Below are 16331 nucleotides of genomic sequence, written 5' to 3' on the forward strand. Positions count from 1 at the left end.
GTTAGCCAGAGAGTAAGAGTCGGACTCGACTGTGCGACTGAACAACAACAACAACAAAGCCATCCTAAAAGAAATCAACCCTGACTGTTCCCTGGAAGGCCAGATAGTGAAGCTGAAGCTCAAATACTTTGGCCACCAAATGAGAAGGGAGCACTCACTGGAGAAGACCCTGGTGCTGGGAAAGACTGAAGGTAAAAGAAGGGGACGGCAAAGGATGAGATGGTTAGACAATGTTATCATCGATGCAACAAACATGAGATTAAGCAAACTCCAGAGGACGACGGAAGACAGGAGGGCCTGGCATGATATGGTCCATGGGGTTGTGAAGAGTCGGACTCGACTGTGCAACTGAACAACAACTACTACTACAATTGTCCCTGGCTGAAGCTGCAATCCTAATAACACTTACCTAGGAAGTGTTCATACCTAAATGCTGTTGAATAAAATGGGACTTTCTTGTGAGTAAACAGTACTTCCCTGCAAGAGACCTGCTGCTCTGCTGTTTATTTATTTGGTACACTGTTTTCACACCCTTCCTCCAAGCTCAGAACAGCATGTATCGTTCTCCTCTCCTACTTTTTCCTCCCAACAACCCTGGCAGACAGTTCATCCAGCAAGCGGACTGGGGATTTGAACCTGTGTTGCCCAGATCCTAGACTGATACTTTAATCACTGTACCACATTGCATCTTTATGTACCAACTTACTCAATTTCGCCAGTCCTCCAATCCCATCCCTTGTATCCTGCATGAATCACTGCAGTATTACTATCCATCAATTTGCGAAACAGCCCCTACAAATGTATACATTGAGATGCTAAAGAAACAGTCCATTCTATATGTCTTTAATATTCCTAATTAAATTTGTGCATCTAATCAAGTCTAAATGATCTAGCAAATGCAACAGAAGCATTATATTTTCCGTGTTTATTTCATTTTTAAGTTTCATCCTCCAGATCTAAGGTTAAAACAACATATAGCTAATCATTGTTCCATAAAGAGTCCTCAGCATAAACTGTTAAGTCTTAAAGTCTTGTTCTTTTGGAACCTTGTAATAAGAGCTTTCACACATGGAAATTGTTCTCATAAATAGCTTTTAAAGGGTGCTCATTCGTCCAATATATTTTAATAATCACAGTACTGATTAAGCATCTGTTGATTGTGCAAAGCAAGGCACAATCCTTGTGCCAAGTCCAACATCAAACCTCACAAAGGCTGCTGAAATGGTAATTTTTGTTGTTGTTCAATCGCACAGTCGAGTCCGACTCTTCGCGACCCCATGGACCAGATCACGCCAGGCCTTCCGGTCTTCCGCTGTCCTCTGCAGTTTGCTCAGTTTCATGTTCGTTGCATCTATGACACTGTCTAACCATCTCATCCTTTGCCGTCCCCGTCTCATTTGACCTTCAATCTTTCCCAGCATCAGGGTCTTCTCCAGTGAGTGCTCCCTTCTCATTTGGTGGCCAAAGTATTTGAGCAGTTTCATTATCTGGCCTTCCAGGGAACAGTCAGGGTTGATTTCTTTTAGGATTGACTGATTTGATCTTCTTGCAGTCCAAGGGACTCTCAAGAGTCTTCTCCAGCACCATAGTTCAAAAGAATCTATTCTTCGGCGCTCGGCCTTCCTTATAGTCCAACTCTCGCAGCCATACATGACTACTCGGAATACCATTGCTTTGACCATGCGGACTTTTGTTGGCAGGGCGATGTCTCTACTTTTTACCATGCTGTTTAGGTTTGCCATCGCTTTCCTCCCAAGGAGCAAGCGTCTTTTAATTTCATGGCTGCTGTCACAGTCTGCGGTGATCTGGGATCCCAGGAACGTGAAGTCTGTCACTACTTCCACGACTTCCCCTTCTATTTGCCAAGGAGTGATGGGGCCGGATGCCATGATCTTAGTTTTTTTGATGTTGAGTTTCAAGCCAATGATTGCGCTCTCCTCTTTTACCCTGAGTAAAAGGCTCTTAAGGTCCTCTTCACTTTCTGCCATTAGAGTGGTATCGTCTGCATATCTGAGGTTGTTGATCTTTTCCCCAGCAATCTTAATTCCCGCTTGTGATCCATCCAGGCCGGCATTTCACATGATGTACTCTGCATATATATTAAATAAGCAAGATGACAATATACATCCTTGTCGTACTCCTTTTCCTATGCTAAACCAATCAGTTGTTCCATATCCGGTTCTAACTGTCGCTTCTTGACCCTTATACAGGTTTCTCAAGAGACATGTGAGGTGGTCTGGTACTCCCATCTCTTTAAGGACCTGCCATAGTTTGTTGTGATCCACATACACACACAGTCAAAGGCTTTTAGAAACCTAAATTTAATAGACTCGGGAATTTCACAAACTTATTTGAGCATCCTGTTGATTTAAAATTAAATTCTCAAAATGGTGCAGGCTTGCTTTATACACATCCGGATCCCCAAAGCAAATTTAAACTAATAGATATATAGCAGGGGAGGGGAGGAGAGAGGGAATAAGGCTTGGTCCTTTATCTTCATAGCAGTCTATCTCACAAAAGGGAACAGGTCCAAAGTCCTATGGAAGCTTGAAGTCCAAATGCTAACCACAGTTAGTTCACGGTAGAACACTGCAGAGTAGAACTCCTGTCAAACTGACATCTCACCTGGAGATTAGGGATGGGTAGGACTGCTTTCTGTTATGGGCACATTAAGACACAGGGATTCTCTTATCTGGACAATAATTTGATCCAGAAGTTACCACAGGTAGAACTCAACCTTTTTCAGTATTCTGTTTGAGCCCTTGATAATTTAAAACATTCTAATAAAAAGTGCATCTGACCAGGTACAAAGTGCCTTTAACTTACCCCTAAGCAAACCTACACATCAGGAAGTACAGATAGGGCTTAGCCACTGTTGCTCATTTGTCTTAAAACAATTTGCCATGGTGTCAGCTAGAAGAGCCTCTATGATTAGAGTGCCAGATTAGGACTGGGAAGTCCTGGGTTCAACTCCCCACTTGGCCACAAAGCTCACTGGGTGACCTTGGTCTAGTTGCAGTGACTCTCTCACAGTCTGACCTACCTTAAAGGTTGCTGAGTGTGTAAAATGGAGGGAAGAAACATGGACAACTCCCTGAGTTGCCTGAAGGAAGGATGGGATAAGAATGTAATAGAAGAAAATATCCAATTGATTCCAGATTTCTGCAAGTCAAATCTTATTGTATTATCTATTTGGTGTTCCATCCTGTTGACTGTATTGACCTCTTCTGTGTAATCTGCCTTGAGTCCCAACTAGAAAGAAAAATGTGGACTATAGATAATGTCAATAAATAAAGAAACAAACACAATGATGATAGCATGGCCAACATGAAGAGCAGCACAACTTCAGAAATCAGGAAAAGGCCAATGGAGTAAAGGACAGGTGGGGAAGAAGCTCTATTTAGTAGCCCACTTACACATTCCACTTAGTTCAATGTGTCATGAGTTGATGCCTGGTGCAGAAGGAAACCAATAATCTTAAAACCCACAAGCTCTGTAAGCCTGACTGTAAAGTTAGTATTAAAATTAGAAGTGGACATCTTTGAAATAAAGAAACTGAGTTTGGTCTGAACAAGAACGTCAAGTTGTTAAGCTGCAGCACAAATGGCATAGGAAGTAGGACTTCATGACATGCCTGGCTAGGAGCTAGTGAGCGTTAGAGGCCCAGTGCTTTTTTCCTTAGTAAACAAAATTAAGAATAAAAAGGTGTCAGTTGCACTGATCTCTACCAATTCCACCCTCTCTCTGCAGATCCTCACCAGGCTATTCCAGAGGGTCCATTCTCTCTGGTTGAGTGGTGTGGGCTGGCAGACCAGGACTTGGGAGAGTCCCCTCCCCTAAAATGCTAGTACTAAGTACCAATGAGTACCATCACACACACACACACACACACAAGTCTTGCTTATAACTACCTAATTGTTGCCATGCAGCCACTTCAGATGGCATTATTAAAGACCGCACCGCTGCTTTAAGGGATGCTTTTACAGCCACCTTGCCCCACCCCTTCAGACGTTTGTGGTGGCTATTTTTTTTTGGGGGGGGGGGGAGAATTGCCTTCTGAATGTGACTTACATGATGTTATGAACGGTTTCCTTCACTATTTTCCGTGTCTCCCTTTTACATTTCTCAGATGGTTCTTCCTTGAACTGCTGCAGAAAAGCGGAGCTCGAGAAAAGCCGGCCAATCTGCTTCCCGGTGAGGCCACGGAACTCCGGGGGCGGGGGGCGGGAGTGGCTCTGGTCCAGGGTTAGGGGCAGCGGTGGAAGAAGAGCTCGAACTCAGCCAGCTCAGTCAGCAGTGCCAGCGAGCCCCGCAAGCGCCCCGCCACCAGCGGCCCCATCCCTGTCCGCTTCAACTCACTGTGCCCAAGGCACTTTTGTACGTGGGAAGGGGGGGGGCGGGCAGGCTCCGGAGGCTCCATGCCCCCAGTCGACTGAGCGCTCCCCAGGAGTTGGCACGGGCGCACAGAGGCCAGCACAGAGCGGCATGCACGCTACTGCCACGCTGTGGCTGCGGCGAAAGGAGCAGCAGGTGGCTTTTGGCAGGGTGGGGGCTTTTGGCGGGGGGGTGGCAGGGGAATTGGCGCCCTGCTAGTATCTCCACCCTAGGTGAGATACTAGCAGGCCTAATGATAGGACCAGCCCTGCTTTCAGATTTGACTCAGGACAGCAGGATGGGGGAAGAGGGGGATCCCTCACTCCAGCTTTTCCCTGAGTTGACGGCGCCTCAACGGGGAGTTATTTGTATAACTTGAGAGGTGCACCTGGATGATGCCAAGGACATGCTGCTCAAAAGTTATGGAAATAACTCTGCATGGGGGCTGTTGCAAGAAAGGGAAATAGTGTACGGGCAAGGCAGAGCCCCCTCCTTCCCCAATGTGGCTGTCCTGAGCCAAATCAGCTCTTGAAGGCTTTAAAAAAACAATGTTTTCTGTAGCTGCTGTGTGATCGAGGTGAAAGTAGGTTGGGTCCGAGGAACCCAGACCCAACTCATTCAAAAAAAAATAGTTTTGTCCTAAGCCATGTTTCAGTACACTCAAGACAAAAATCACCCTCAAGTTATGACAAATTGTGTCATTCTGCAAAACCCTTTATAGAGACACAATCATACTTTAAACTTGGGTTGTGGCATATTTGCCAGAAAGTTTGGCCATCATCATAATCAACTTGGGTTGTGTTTCTCATGTTCCAAAAGGCTCTATAGATGAAAAATGGGCAGTGTGTGTGTGTGTAAGTACAACCTGTTTGTGGGGAGGGGGGGAATGAGAAATTTCCACATTTGGTGGTTCTGTTTCTGCTGTGGCAAGATTCCCCCATTCTGGTGCCTGGCTTATCAATTTCTTCCTAATTTTGGCCTGTATCCCAGCATGCAACAGCTTCCCCACATGCTGCTGTGCATCACTTCACATTATCAATGTCTTTCGTCACTGACCGGAGACATCAGTCCACCCAGAAATGCCATGGAAATGGACGGATGCCTTTGTTTACCGCCAATTAACTCCATGTCTTTTAAAAAGAAATACCATTCTATAACAGTGCAATTGCAAGATTTGTTTCTTGCCAGAAGCCTGGCTTCCAGAAGTAGTAGTTGGGTGTTGGAATCCTTTCTTCTCCCATGCAACAGTTCAGGGAAGGGGAGAGTGGGGACAGAGGCCCAGCAGCCAAACAGGAAAAAGGATTGGGATGTGTGGCTATTCTGGCAGGCAAATGCAAAGATAGTGGGATAATACTAATCCTACACAGTGCTGGAAATACACCCCCTTTTTTAAAAGGATGGATAGAGAATAACGATTGCATGACAATAAAGCAGTGAGGTTTGGGGTTTCAAGGACATCAGGTGTGAAAGGGGGAAAAATGGATTGCCCAGAACCATCTCAAATCTGCATTGTTCCATAACTGCATCAGCAACATGACCCCCACAGCCCTCCCCTCGTGTGGAAGCAGCCCAGCTAAGTATAGTTGCATCTGTGCAGAATTCTATAACAAGCAGGAAGGGACTTTTAGGGTTCTCCCCCCCATCAATCCAGGACTTCAAAGATAAAGGAGATGAGCACAAAGAACAGGCAAGGAAAAGGCCAACCAGGAAAGAAAGGATTGACATCCTTTCCCTGATTTTGTGGGCAAAGTTACCAGCACATCCCGTTTGCTTCCCACAACATGACTGTGAGAGAGGAAACCTGTGGTTGCCTAAAAACACCACACTCGCTCTACCTTCCTCAGAAGAGGCCATCTATTTAAAATAAGAACAGAAGCACAGAAGCAATGGTTTCTAGGATGAGGAGGGAGTTCTGACTATGGCAGGTGCTTGTAGGAGGAATGAAGAAATTATCATCTCTGAAGTATTACCATTTACCATGCAAGACTGGCATCCAGTGAAGAGGAAGGTCTTTTGCCTCTTTTCCCTCAGAAAGGATGACATTAGAAGAGGAAACAGACGTAGCCAAATAAGGGCCTGTGACACAAAAAATACTGTTAGGGTGCGTTCAGACAGGCCGTTTAGTCTGCTTTCAGCACACTTCAGTAATGGATTTTATATCCATGTTCACACACCCAACATCTGCGCACCGTCCCCAGCCATCGCTTTCCGGCTCAAACCCCCTTTAAAATGGAGTATTTTGTTGCCAGGTCCCCAACTGGTGTTTTCCTGATTCTCCAGTTCTAGCCACACTTTTCTGATGTCTGATCGCTCCTGCGGTGTCAAGCCACTTCCGGTTTAAACCCCCTCCCCGCTTGAAAGCTGCCCGAGGCTTCTGCTTTTTGCCCGCCATTTTAAAAAATGTGTTGGTGGTGTGCGCATAGGCGGAGCTCCGCCACCGCGTTTATAAAACCAACATTTAAATGGTCACTTGTTTTAGCATTTAGATGAGTTCGGGACCTCATGGAGGCCATTTTCGGGTCAAACGTTTAAATGGAAGTCTTTTGTTGGAAAGGTCGGATTGATTCGCCCTGGTGGTTCTGTGCATGCGCCATGATAGTTCCCCCCCTTCTACGGAGGAGCGCTTATGTGCATGTGCAAACTGAGGGGAAAATTTTTTAAAACCTGCCAACACACACTCCCATGTGTCAGTAGTGTAGACGCCAGGGAGCGATGTGACTGCGCGGTGAGGCGGGATAAGGGAGCTAAGTGTGATCGCGATTATCCAGATCAAATATAATCCAGTTAGAGCCGGAGCAGTTTAACCCGCTCTCAGCACACCGTCTGACCGCACCCTTAGGGTGCATTCAGACGGGGCGTTTCTGCCGGCATAAACTGCACCGGTTGGAACCGGTGCAGTTTATGCTGGCAGAAACGCGATCAGACTCACCCTCCTGTCTGCGGAGCCCTCCGGTGGACGCCCGCTCATACGCTGCAGGCGTCGGCGTTGTTTTTTTTAAAGGACTGTTTGAGCATGCGCACAGGCAGCCATTCAGAGAATGGCGATTTTTGCGCATGCTCAACCCCCCCCTTACATTTAAACTTTAAAGGTAAGCACTTACCTTTAAAGTTTAAAGCCCAACCTGGCCTCGTTTCAGTCCCGGACTCCTCTGGGACGGTAAAGTAAGGGTTTTTTTTCCCCTTCACAAACGCTCGGGGCGAAGCTTCGTCCGAGCGCATATCGCTTAGAGTTAAAAAAAATGGTGGGGGAAAGCCGGAAGCCTCAGGCTTCCGACGGAAGTGGCTAGGCACCGGTGGAGAGCGATCAGACGCCGGTTTGTATCGGAAGCCACCGTTGTACTCTGGATACCACCACTTGGGACCTAGTGGCAGAGTACAACGGTGTAAACGGCTTTGTAACGGTTAGGGACGGGAGGCAGATGTTCGCCATGTGAATGCCGGTAAGTACACCGGTTGGAATCGTCACCTATTCCGTTACAAATGCCGCGTCTGAACGCACCCTTAGTGTGTCATCTACCTCACCATTTTGCCAGTGACTTTAGTCACAACAAACTTCAGTTACTGGAAACTAACCAGCTGAGCTATTCAAGGTCTGAAAAGATGATGCTATATACATTCCAATCCTAAAGAAGGGCAATGCCAAGGAATGTTCAAACTATCACACAATTGCACTCATATCACACACTAGCAAGGTCATGCTCAAGATTCTACAAGCTAGGCTTCAGCAGTACGTGGATAGAGAACTGCCAGATGTACAAGCTGGGTTTCGAAGAGGTAGAGGAACGAGAGATCAAATTGCCAACATTCCCTGGATTATGGAGAGCAGGTAGCAGAGAGTCAGCTGGAGAACTCCTGTGAGTTTAGTGTATCTAGCATGCTGGGGGGGGGGGGGGGGTTCGACCACATCACAAACCTCACGAACTGAACCAGTTCTTTCGGCAGCTAAAAGTTCATGACAGTTCATGGTTCATGAACTGGGCACACCACAGACCAAACTGCATTTTCCCGGTTTGTGTCCATCCGTAGGGGTGTCTCTCCCACTCAAAAGGGAATGTAGTAAAGCCACTGTGCACCCATGGTAGATTATATGCAATCCTATATATCTCGGGTAACTTGCGTAAGACTGAGGAGGTCAACATATGAGCATCAAGAATGGGATTTCAGGTTTTTCCCCTTTTTTATTTTTTCAATAAAAACTTAAAATTCTAATGTAAAAAAAAGAATGGGATTTCAGTTTGACAGAAATTTTCTAACAAAAATATATTGGTGAATATATTGGTTTGTTTTTTAAAAATGTTCTAGAAAACAAACTCTAATATGTTAACTTTTTATTCTCATATGAATGCAGTAGAATATAAAGGAACATTGCTATCAAATACAAAAGACTGCAGGTATCTTCACAAGGAAATGAAAATAATTTAAACTACATGCTTGGAAAAGGAAAGCAATGACATATTTACAGTTTTTACTATAAAATGACAATCACAGCTATCAGATTTTTTTTTCAAATGGTAAGAGTGGCTAGGAATCCAAAGAAAGTTCTGAACAATTTGAAGAAAAAAAAATCCTTGCCTGCCATTTCAATGCAACCCTCAATCTAAATACTTTAGCCAGAAATAAAAAGAAAAATAACCCGAAAATACTTTTGTTAAAATTATAAGCATTTAGAAAGGCATAATGAAATAGTGTACAAAGGCGGCTTCAGTCATTATTAGCAATTATTTCAATACAAAACCCCCAACAATTCTCAGTCTTTGCAAACATCCCAGAGGTATTTTAAATACCAACTTGGATAATCCAAAGCAAACTTTATGCTTATTTCACTTCACTAATCTTACTTATAAAACAAAACAAAAAACTGAAACAGAAGGTTAAAAATGTGTGGAAGAAGTAGCACAAAACTGACAGTACTCAAAAACTTGGCCCATAAAGCATTACTGATGGATCAGTTACACCTTTACATTGCAAGACATACGCTTTTACAATTTCAATATCACACATTTTATAAAACAGAATCTTATTACAGTAATACTCTGACTCATCAAAATGATTAACAACTGCCTGGATGGAATACCACCACAGAGGTTTTGTAACATTAAGGTCGGTGGATTGAAAGTATATTTGCAATCTAGTGTCACTTTTTTAAGGAATAGCATTCAGATTACATTGTCCACCATTCTTCTCACTACAAGGTTTCTTCAAATGTTGCCATAATATCGCTTTGCAGATTCATATCGATGGTGCCTGCCATCTGTAAAAAAATGAAGAGATTGTTAGGCTGCTCTCCTGTTCATGTGGCCTTTCAATTCAGGGCCTGAGAGTAATCACAACACGGAAGGGAAGATCAACATTTGGGAACCCCCACCCTGTGTACACCATCTCTTTCACAGGATCAAGTCAAAGAAGGGAGGACAATTTGGAAATTCTACCCTGTAAAGTCTCCCTCATGAAGAGTTTTAGGAGCTTACAGTGAATAGGGCTTTCTCCTCCTCTTAACTGTCACTTATTAACTCCTCTTAACAGACTTCATCAGGCTGGTTTTGGGCTCTCCTCACTTTTGTTCACTTTACAAAGTCTGCATATGTGGAGAGTCCCCTAGAGTAGGTAAACTGCCTAGTTTTGCTGCTTTCATGACCAGCTGGGAGGCCAGCCACTTCACTTCTGCCTGTAACCTTTCCCTGTTACCCTTAAAGATGGAGTAACCAGGATTATGGGTAAAACCACAAACTGTAGTACAGATATTCTTACTGAGATCCCCCTTTGCAACGTTTAGTTCAACTTGTACCCTGAGGTGACATCACAATGTACCACGTTCTGACATCATCGTAATGTGCCTTTCCCACAGCCACTAGCAGTAGCTCATGGTGTGGACCAGAAGCGTGAAAAATCATTTATGATGTCAGGAGTCAGGACAATGAGTAAGCTGATTTAGACATTATAGAGTGGTACTAGAAACCAGATGGCCTGTATGGCCCCCTCCAACTCCGTGGTTCTATGATTCTAAGTGGTAGAATCCAACACAGAGCTGACATTCACAGTGGCCAACTTAAAAAAAAAAATTGCTGATCTGCCTGATGCAGTTTGGATTTTTGTCTGAATTAAACTGATGCAATATATTTATTTGCAACCAGTAGCTATTTTCATAACATACAAATGAGTTACAGTGCTCAGCAGCATCACCCAGCCTTTATTTCTAGGGTGGTTTCACACATAGCTTCATTAAGAGCAGTCAACAAAACCTTACTAGCCTAAGCTGCTGCAGCAGGACCTCATTGGTTGCATTAACATTTGGGACGAATAATGTTTGAAGTGTCAAGAACTGGCTATGAGGGAGTATATGAATACAATTAAATTATTGGTGTCACTGTCTTACCGCTTCTCTCCTCCTGCGTTCTTGTTCCATTTTTCTTGCCAAGCTACGGTCAATGACAAAACTTTGTGGGGACTGTAGCTGCCCTTTTGATGATGCGTCTACTCCTTGGGATGGATAGTTTGCTCTTGCTGTAGTGGATTCCAGTTTTGTTTCTCCATTATTCCTATTTTTTGAAAAAGTGAGGGAGATAAAAAGCAGTGACTGCGACATTCAGATCTTACTGATGCCAACATACAGGGCTTGTGTTTGAATGAAAAGCTCTGGGGCAAGTGATGCTCTGTATTCTTGGTGCTTGGGGGGGCCAACAGTGGGAGGGCTTCTAATGTCCTGGCCCCACTGGTGGACCTCCCGATGGCACCTGGTATTTTTGGCCACTGTGTGACAGAGTGTTGGACTACATGGGCCTTTGGCCTGATCCAACATTGACGTCTCTTATGTTCTTATGTTAATAACTTTAGTAATGATTACACACAGCGTTCCCTAGACTGTGTGCTCAAGCACAGTGGCATCACCCTAACTCAAGGCATCCGGCACGCTATGCCTGGTGGAGTAGAGATGCCCCATGTGGCTCTGATTCCCACACTTCTCTGCATATACAAGCAGGGATATCCCAAAGGAGTAAAACACTGGGATTGTTTGATACAACCCATGCTAGAGACTGCAGAGATCCCAGAAGCAGCACTGCCAAAAAAAGCCCCATACAGCCCCAACTGAGAACAGAACTTTGGTAGGCATTTTAAAATATAATTTTTACTGCCAGTAAAAACTAAAAGGCACACCACAACATCATCATCAGTTCTGTAAGAGAAAGCTACGGCTGTGTGCATTATCATTCTAGTATTGTATTTTATACAGTGCTATAAAGAAATGGATTTCATTTGGTATTTTTATTTGCCTTCTTGCAATGTAACAACTTTATCATAAATGCCACTGTTTAAATTATGTTGCATGAATCTGTTACACAGGGGGCTCATGGTCCTTCTCCATTGGTTGCTCATTCTAGCAGCATTAATCAATCTGAAATAATCCTTTACACTAGTATTTTTCAGATAACCTAAGGTATAAGTAATTTTTCTAATACCAAAGATCTGTTTCCAAAAGTTCATGGTATGAGGGCAGTTCCAGAATATATGAGAAAGGCCTGCTTTAGAAATTTTGAGGTTGCCAATAATCTGCTTCTGTAGATTATACATTCTTCATCCTTCTGTGTTTTCCAAATCCATGCAGAGTGTGCCACTGACGTTTGATTTCCTCTCAATGTCCCATCAGTTTCAAACTTTGAACATTTAGTTTTAATAAAAAATATATACCCCTGGGGCCCTGACCTGAATAGCCCAGGCTAGCCAGATCTCATCAGAACTTGAAGCTAAGCAGGGCTGGCCCCGGTTAGTATTTGGACGGAAGATCACCAAGCAACACCAGAGTTCCTACACAGAAGAAGGGAATGGCAAACCACCTCTGAACGTCTCTTGCCTTGAAAACCCTACAGGGTCACCAGTCAACTATGACTTGATGGCAAAAGGGGGGGGGAGTCTTGGAGACAAATTTAACCGAGTGGTAACTGCATTTGCTAGGATAGTGACCACTTATCCTTCTTGTTATGTACGCAGACTGCCACCAGCGGTCCGCAGCTAAAGCAGGAGCTTGGCCCCCAAACACAAAGAGGACCTAGGATCATAGTCCACCTAGAGTCCACCAATAGCACCCTTGGCAAGAAATTCAAACCCTCCTATGGGGACAGAGGTGTGTCAGGTGGAGTGTATATAGTTGGCCTTGCAGGGCCGTTTTTCTTTGTTTTGTTGTGAAGTACAATAAACGAGTCTGAACGCATGTCGTAGTCCGAGTACGCCATGCATTGAACCCAGTACTTTTCACTTCTAGAAGCCGAACAACCATTCTTTGATTCCTTGGGAAGTAAAGACCAGGCATAGTGCTATGAGGTTAGCTTCCACTGGATGAGAGAGCACTGGAGACTAATGGTATCTTTATTGTATCTGTCTGTTTCACAAAGAACATAGAGGAAATAAAGACTCCCAAATCAGGCAGCACAATTGGTCATCCTGCTTCAAGTTAGCCAAAGCAACAGTATGGACCCCTTGCAGCTATTTCAAGCTGCTTCCTAACTCCAATTCAAAACTTTTTTATTTATCTGCCTCCCCCCCCCACTCCGCATTCAAATGGAAAGGCAACTACTTCTGAATGGCTCTTTGTTCCTTCCCCAGACTTTCTAAGGTATCATATTCTCAAGGCTGCAGAATTAAGTCCAGGCCAGCCCGTTCGGGTGCATTTTTGCTATGTCCCTCATTACCTATCAAGTTTGTCAGACAAAACTGTAACAGGCCCATTCATACTAGTGTCAGTGATTGTAATGTCAGACTAGCGTCCAGTAGGCTCACGTTCACATTTCCACTGCCATGAAACTCGCTGGGTGACTTTGGCCAGTCACTCTGCCAGCCTAACCAATCTCACAGGGTTGCAAGGATAAAACAACGGAGGGAGAACGACATATCTTGCGCTGAGCTCCTTGGAGGACACTAGGGATAAAATTGTACTAGACAATCACGTTTGGTGTAGTGAGAGCCAGTGGTTAAGAGCGGTGGACTCTAATCTGGAGAACCAGGTTTGATTCCCCATTCCTCCACATGCAGTCAGCTGGGTGACCTTGGGTCAGTCACAGCTCTCTCAGAACTTTCAGCCCCACCTGCTTCACAGGGCTACTGTTGCGAGGAGAGGAAGGGAGGAAGACTGTAAGCTGCTCTGAGACTCCAAGTGAAGGACAGGGTATCAATCCAACTCTTCTTCTTCTTATCAGCAGACTACTGGCCCATCAAAGGCAGTACTGTCCACCCAGACTGGCAGGAGCTCTCCAGGGTCTCAGATAGATTTCTCATACCCCCTTCTACACAGTCCTTTTAACCAGAGTTGTTGGGAATTGAAACTGAAACCTTTTGCAGTGCTCTACAACTGAGCCACAGCTACACCTAAAGCTATGACAAGCTCATAATACCATAGACGTATATTTTAAAAACATGAACTGAGGTGTACCTGCAATTTAAAACCAGACTAGAAACAGACTGGTCAAATGTTTAGGAAAACACTTACCTAGCATTTAGTTGTTCAAACATGATCTCACAGTGTTTAAGTAGTCTTTAAGCAGCAGCTGGACAAACATTTGTCAGGGATGCTCTAGGCTGGTCCTGCATTGAGCAGGTGGTTGGCTTAGATGGCCTGTATAGCCCCTTCCAACTCTGTGATTCTATGATTCTATGTTATACCTCTGAACAGTTCGGAAAGTATAACCTTACTTTAAAATTTGTCGGTCAAGTGGCAGTCAGAGTTTTACTGTAACTCTCAAGTGCTCATTTCCTCCTGTCACCTGTTGGCACTGGCATCATACATAAGAAAAATCAGACTCAGCTTCAAAATAGTCAACGTACTGTGTTGCTATTTTATCATCATGGTGTCTTTGCTACTAAGCTTTAATTATTTCCCTTCAAATAGGAATCAACTCTGCACAGCCACAAAATAACCCAGTTGGCAACCACTCAATATGATTAGTTAAACTAGCACATGAAAACACAGCCTTTCAATTTAATTATATAGAATTACAAACCTCTCTTTTTCCTGAGAGAGGTTCTTCAGTTTCCTCTTGGCTTGTTCCGACAACTGCCTTTTGCGTTCCTTTGCCCACTCACTTTCTTCTTTTTCTAGAGCTGCTTTTTGGAACTGTCTGAAGCTGTCGTTGGGAGGTTTGACGGAGACTGGTGCAGGTATCATTTTCCCTAAACTTGTCCAGGAATCAGCATGCTTGACTTTTATCTCCTGAAACGAATACAAAAGGGACATTTCCCAGCTCAAAACGCAAAGCACATACAGCACTTTCCCACCTCTGACAGGATTACAAAATGCAAGAGCGCACCATGAAATGACTTTTTAAAAAAAGTTATCAACAGACACCAGGGGCTGCTTTTGTTTAGGGCCCATCTTTACTACATGTAAATGTATGCATTTAAACTTGCATCTTTTAGGCAAAGCAGCTGGGGGAGGGGTGATTTGTGGTGGAGAAATGGCAGCAAAAGGGAAAGATGGGTACTTAACCCTTGCCTTATCCACATTTATCCTGCAACTTCCTCCTACATATCACTTTCTCCATGGTGGAATTACAGACATGTATTCACACCTCTCCCTCAACCTTTGCAGCTATTAGACCTTTATTTTTAAAAATCTTCATTGGCTATGGATGAGATAGCCAGTTATTTATCTTATTTATTGTCTTTACTGTTTTTGCAACTGGAGTCATAAACAGCAAACCCTCCTCCCACAATAAACCTCGTTCCACAGGAAAACATGGAAGAATTTAAAGGTTGCTACTGCAAACGTTGTCATGTGATTTAACAGCTGCTAGAAATTTTGCCACACACAAAGTAGTTTGTTTGTCTTTGTCTCTTAAGTAACCAGGATGATTTTGCTTCTGGAGAGATGGAGTCTTGATTAAATAAACGGGAGATTCAGTTAATCTCTTAGAGCTAAAAGATGGCCAGTTACAGGCCAGTCTCCAATTTACCTTTTCTGAGGAAGATAATCTCTCCCCTTATATAAAGCCATAGTGGGGTCCAACGTTCCAATGCACACAAAGCGGCCCAGCCGGAGAAGCCCTGAAGAGTCACCGGTAGACACAAGGGGACCCAGGTAAGGAATTGCTCAGGAAACCCCAGGACAGAGTGGCAGCCGAGCTGCCTGTGCCTTCGGGTGGGGGTGTTCCTGGTACGTGTGGATGGGGAGGCAAGTCAGTGGCCGGCGGCGGTCTGAGTTCTCTCCCACCCACTGCAGCCTAGGCCACTCTTCTCTGATTGGGCCAGTGTTTCAAGGTCATTTGCATATGGAAGCTGACTCGACTTCACTCCATTCCACACCTCAAATTCCCCCCCCCCCCAAGACAGTTGGAATTGTCGCATATGGGACCTACTGTATTCTGAGGTAAAATATGTCCTCACTCACAACACATCACTCCCCCTTCAAAAGAAACAAACCCAAAAACACAATCATGCCACACCACAAGAAAGACAGATCACACCACAAGCAGAATACCACAAGGCAAAAAATGATAGGAAAAGGTGCCAGCAGTCACCCCATTACTGCCACAGATATGTACCTGAGAGCGCTTCAGAGGATGGTGTGCAGGTCCCAGGTTCATGTTTTACAAGCTGCCTGGGGGATTATGGACTATTCACACACTTTCAACCTTAACATACCTCATAGGGTAGTTGTGCAGATCATACGGTTGTGCAGATCATGTGAGCTGTTTTGGTTCCCACTGCAGGGAAAGACTGCCCTTTCCCTAGGCAGAGTTTGTGGGTGGGGGTGTAAACCTGAAGACAGGCAGATAAAGGGAGGCTGATGGTTGCCTGGAAAGGACATAGGGTTGCCAACTCCAGGTTGGAAACTTCCAGGATATTTTAGGGATGAAGCCTGCTGAGGGTGGGGTATGAGGAGGAGGAAGAGGGGGACCTCAGACAGATACGCTACAAAAAGCTCCTGCCAATCAACAGGTTGCAGCTGGAGAGCTCTTAACAGCTGGAGAGTA

General features: G+C 44.5%; 1 protein-coding gene across 1 annotated transcript in view; it reads right to left on the minus strand.

The window, feature by feature from the left end:
* Nucleotides 1–9559: 9559 nt before the first annotated feature.
* BRDT (bromodomain, testis-specific) overlaps nt 9560–16331 on the minus strand; it is a 54285-nt gene continuing 47513 nt past the window's right edge. The window contains exons 17-19 of the mRNA XM_015420180.1: nt 14361–14569; nt 10748–10910; nt 9560–9625 (exon numbers count right to left, since the gene is read on the minus strand). Coding sequence (XP_015275666.1) covers nt 9560–9625; nt 10748–10910; nt 14361–14569 — 438 coding nt within the window. The remainder of the gene's footprint in view (nt 9626–10747; nt 10911–14360; nt 14570–16331) is intronic.

The sequence above is a fragment of the Gekko japonicus genome, unplaced genomic scaffold (genome assembly GCF_001447785.1).
Source record: "Gekko japonicus isolate JY-2015 unplaced genomic scaffold, Gekko_japonicus_V1.1 scaffold134, whole genome shotgun sequence".
In the NCBI taxonomy this organism is placed as follows: domain Eukaryota; kingdom Metazoa; phylum Chordata; class Lepidosauria; order Squamata; family Gekkonidae; genus Gekko; species Gekko japonicus.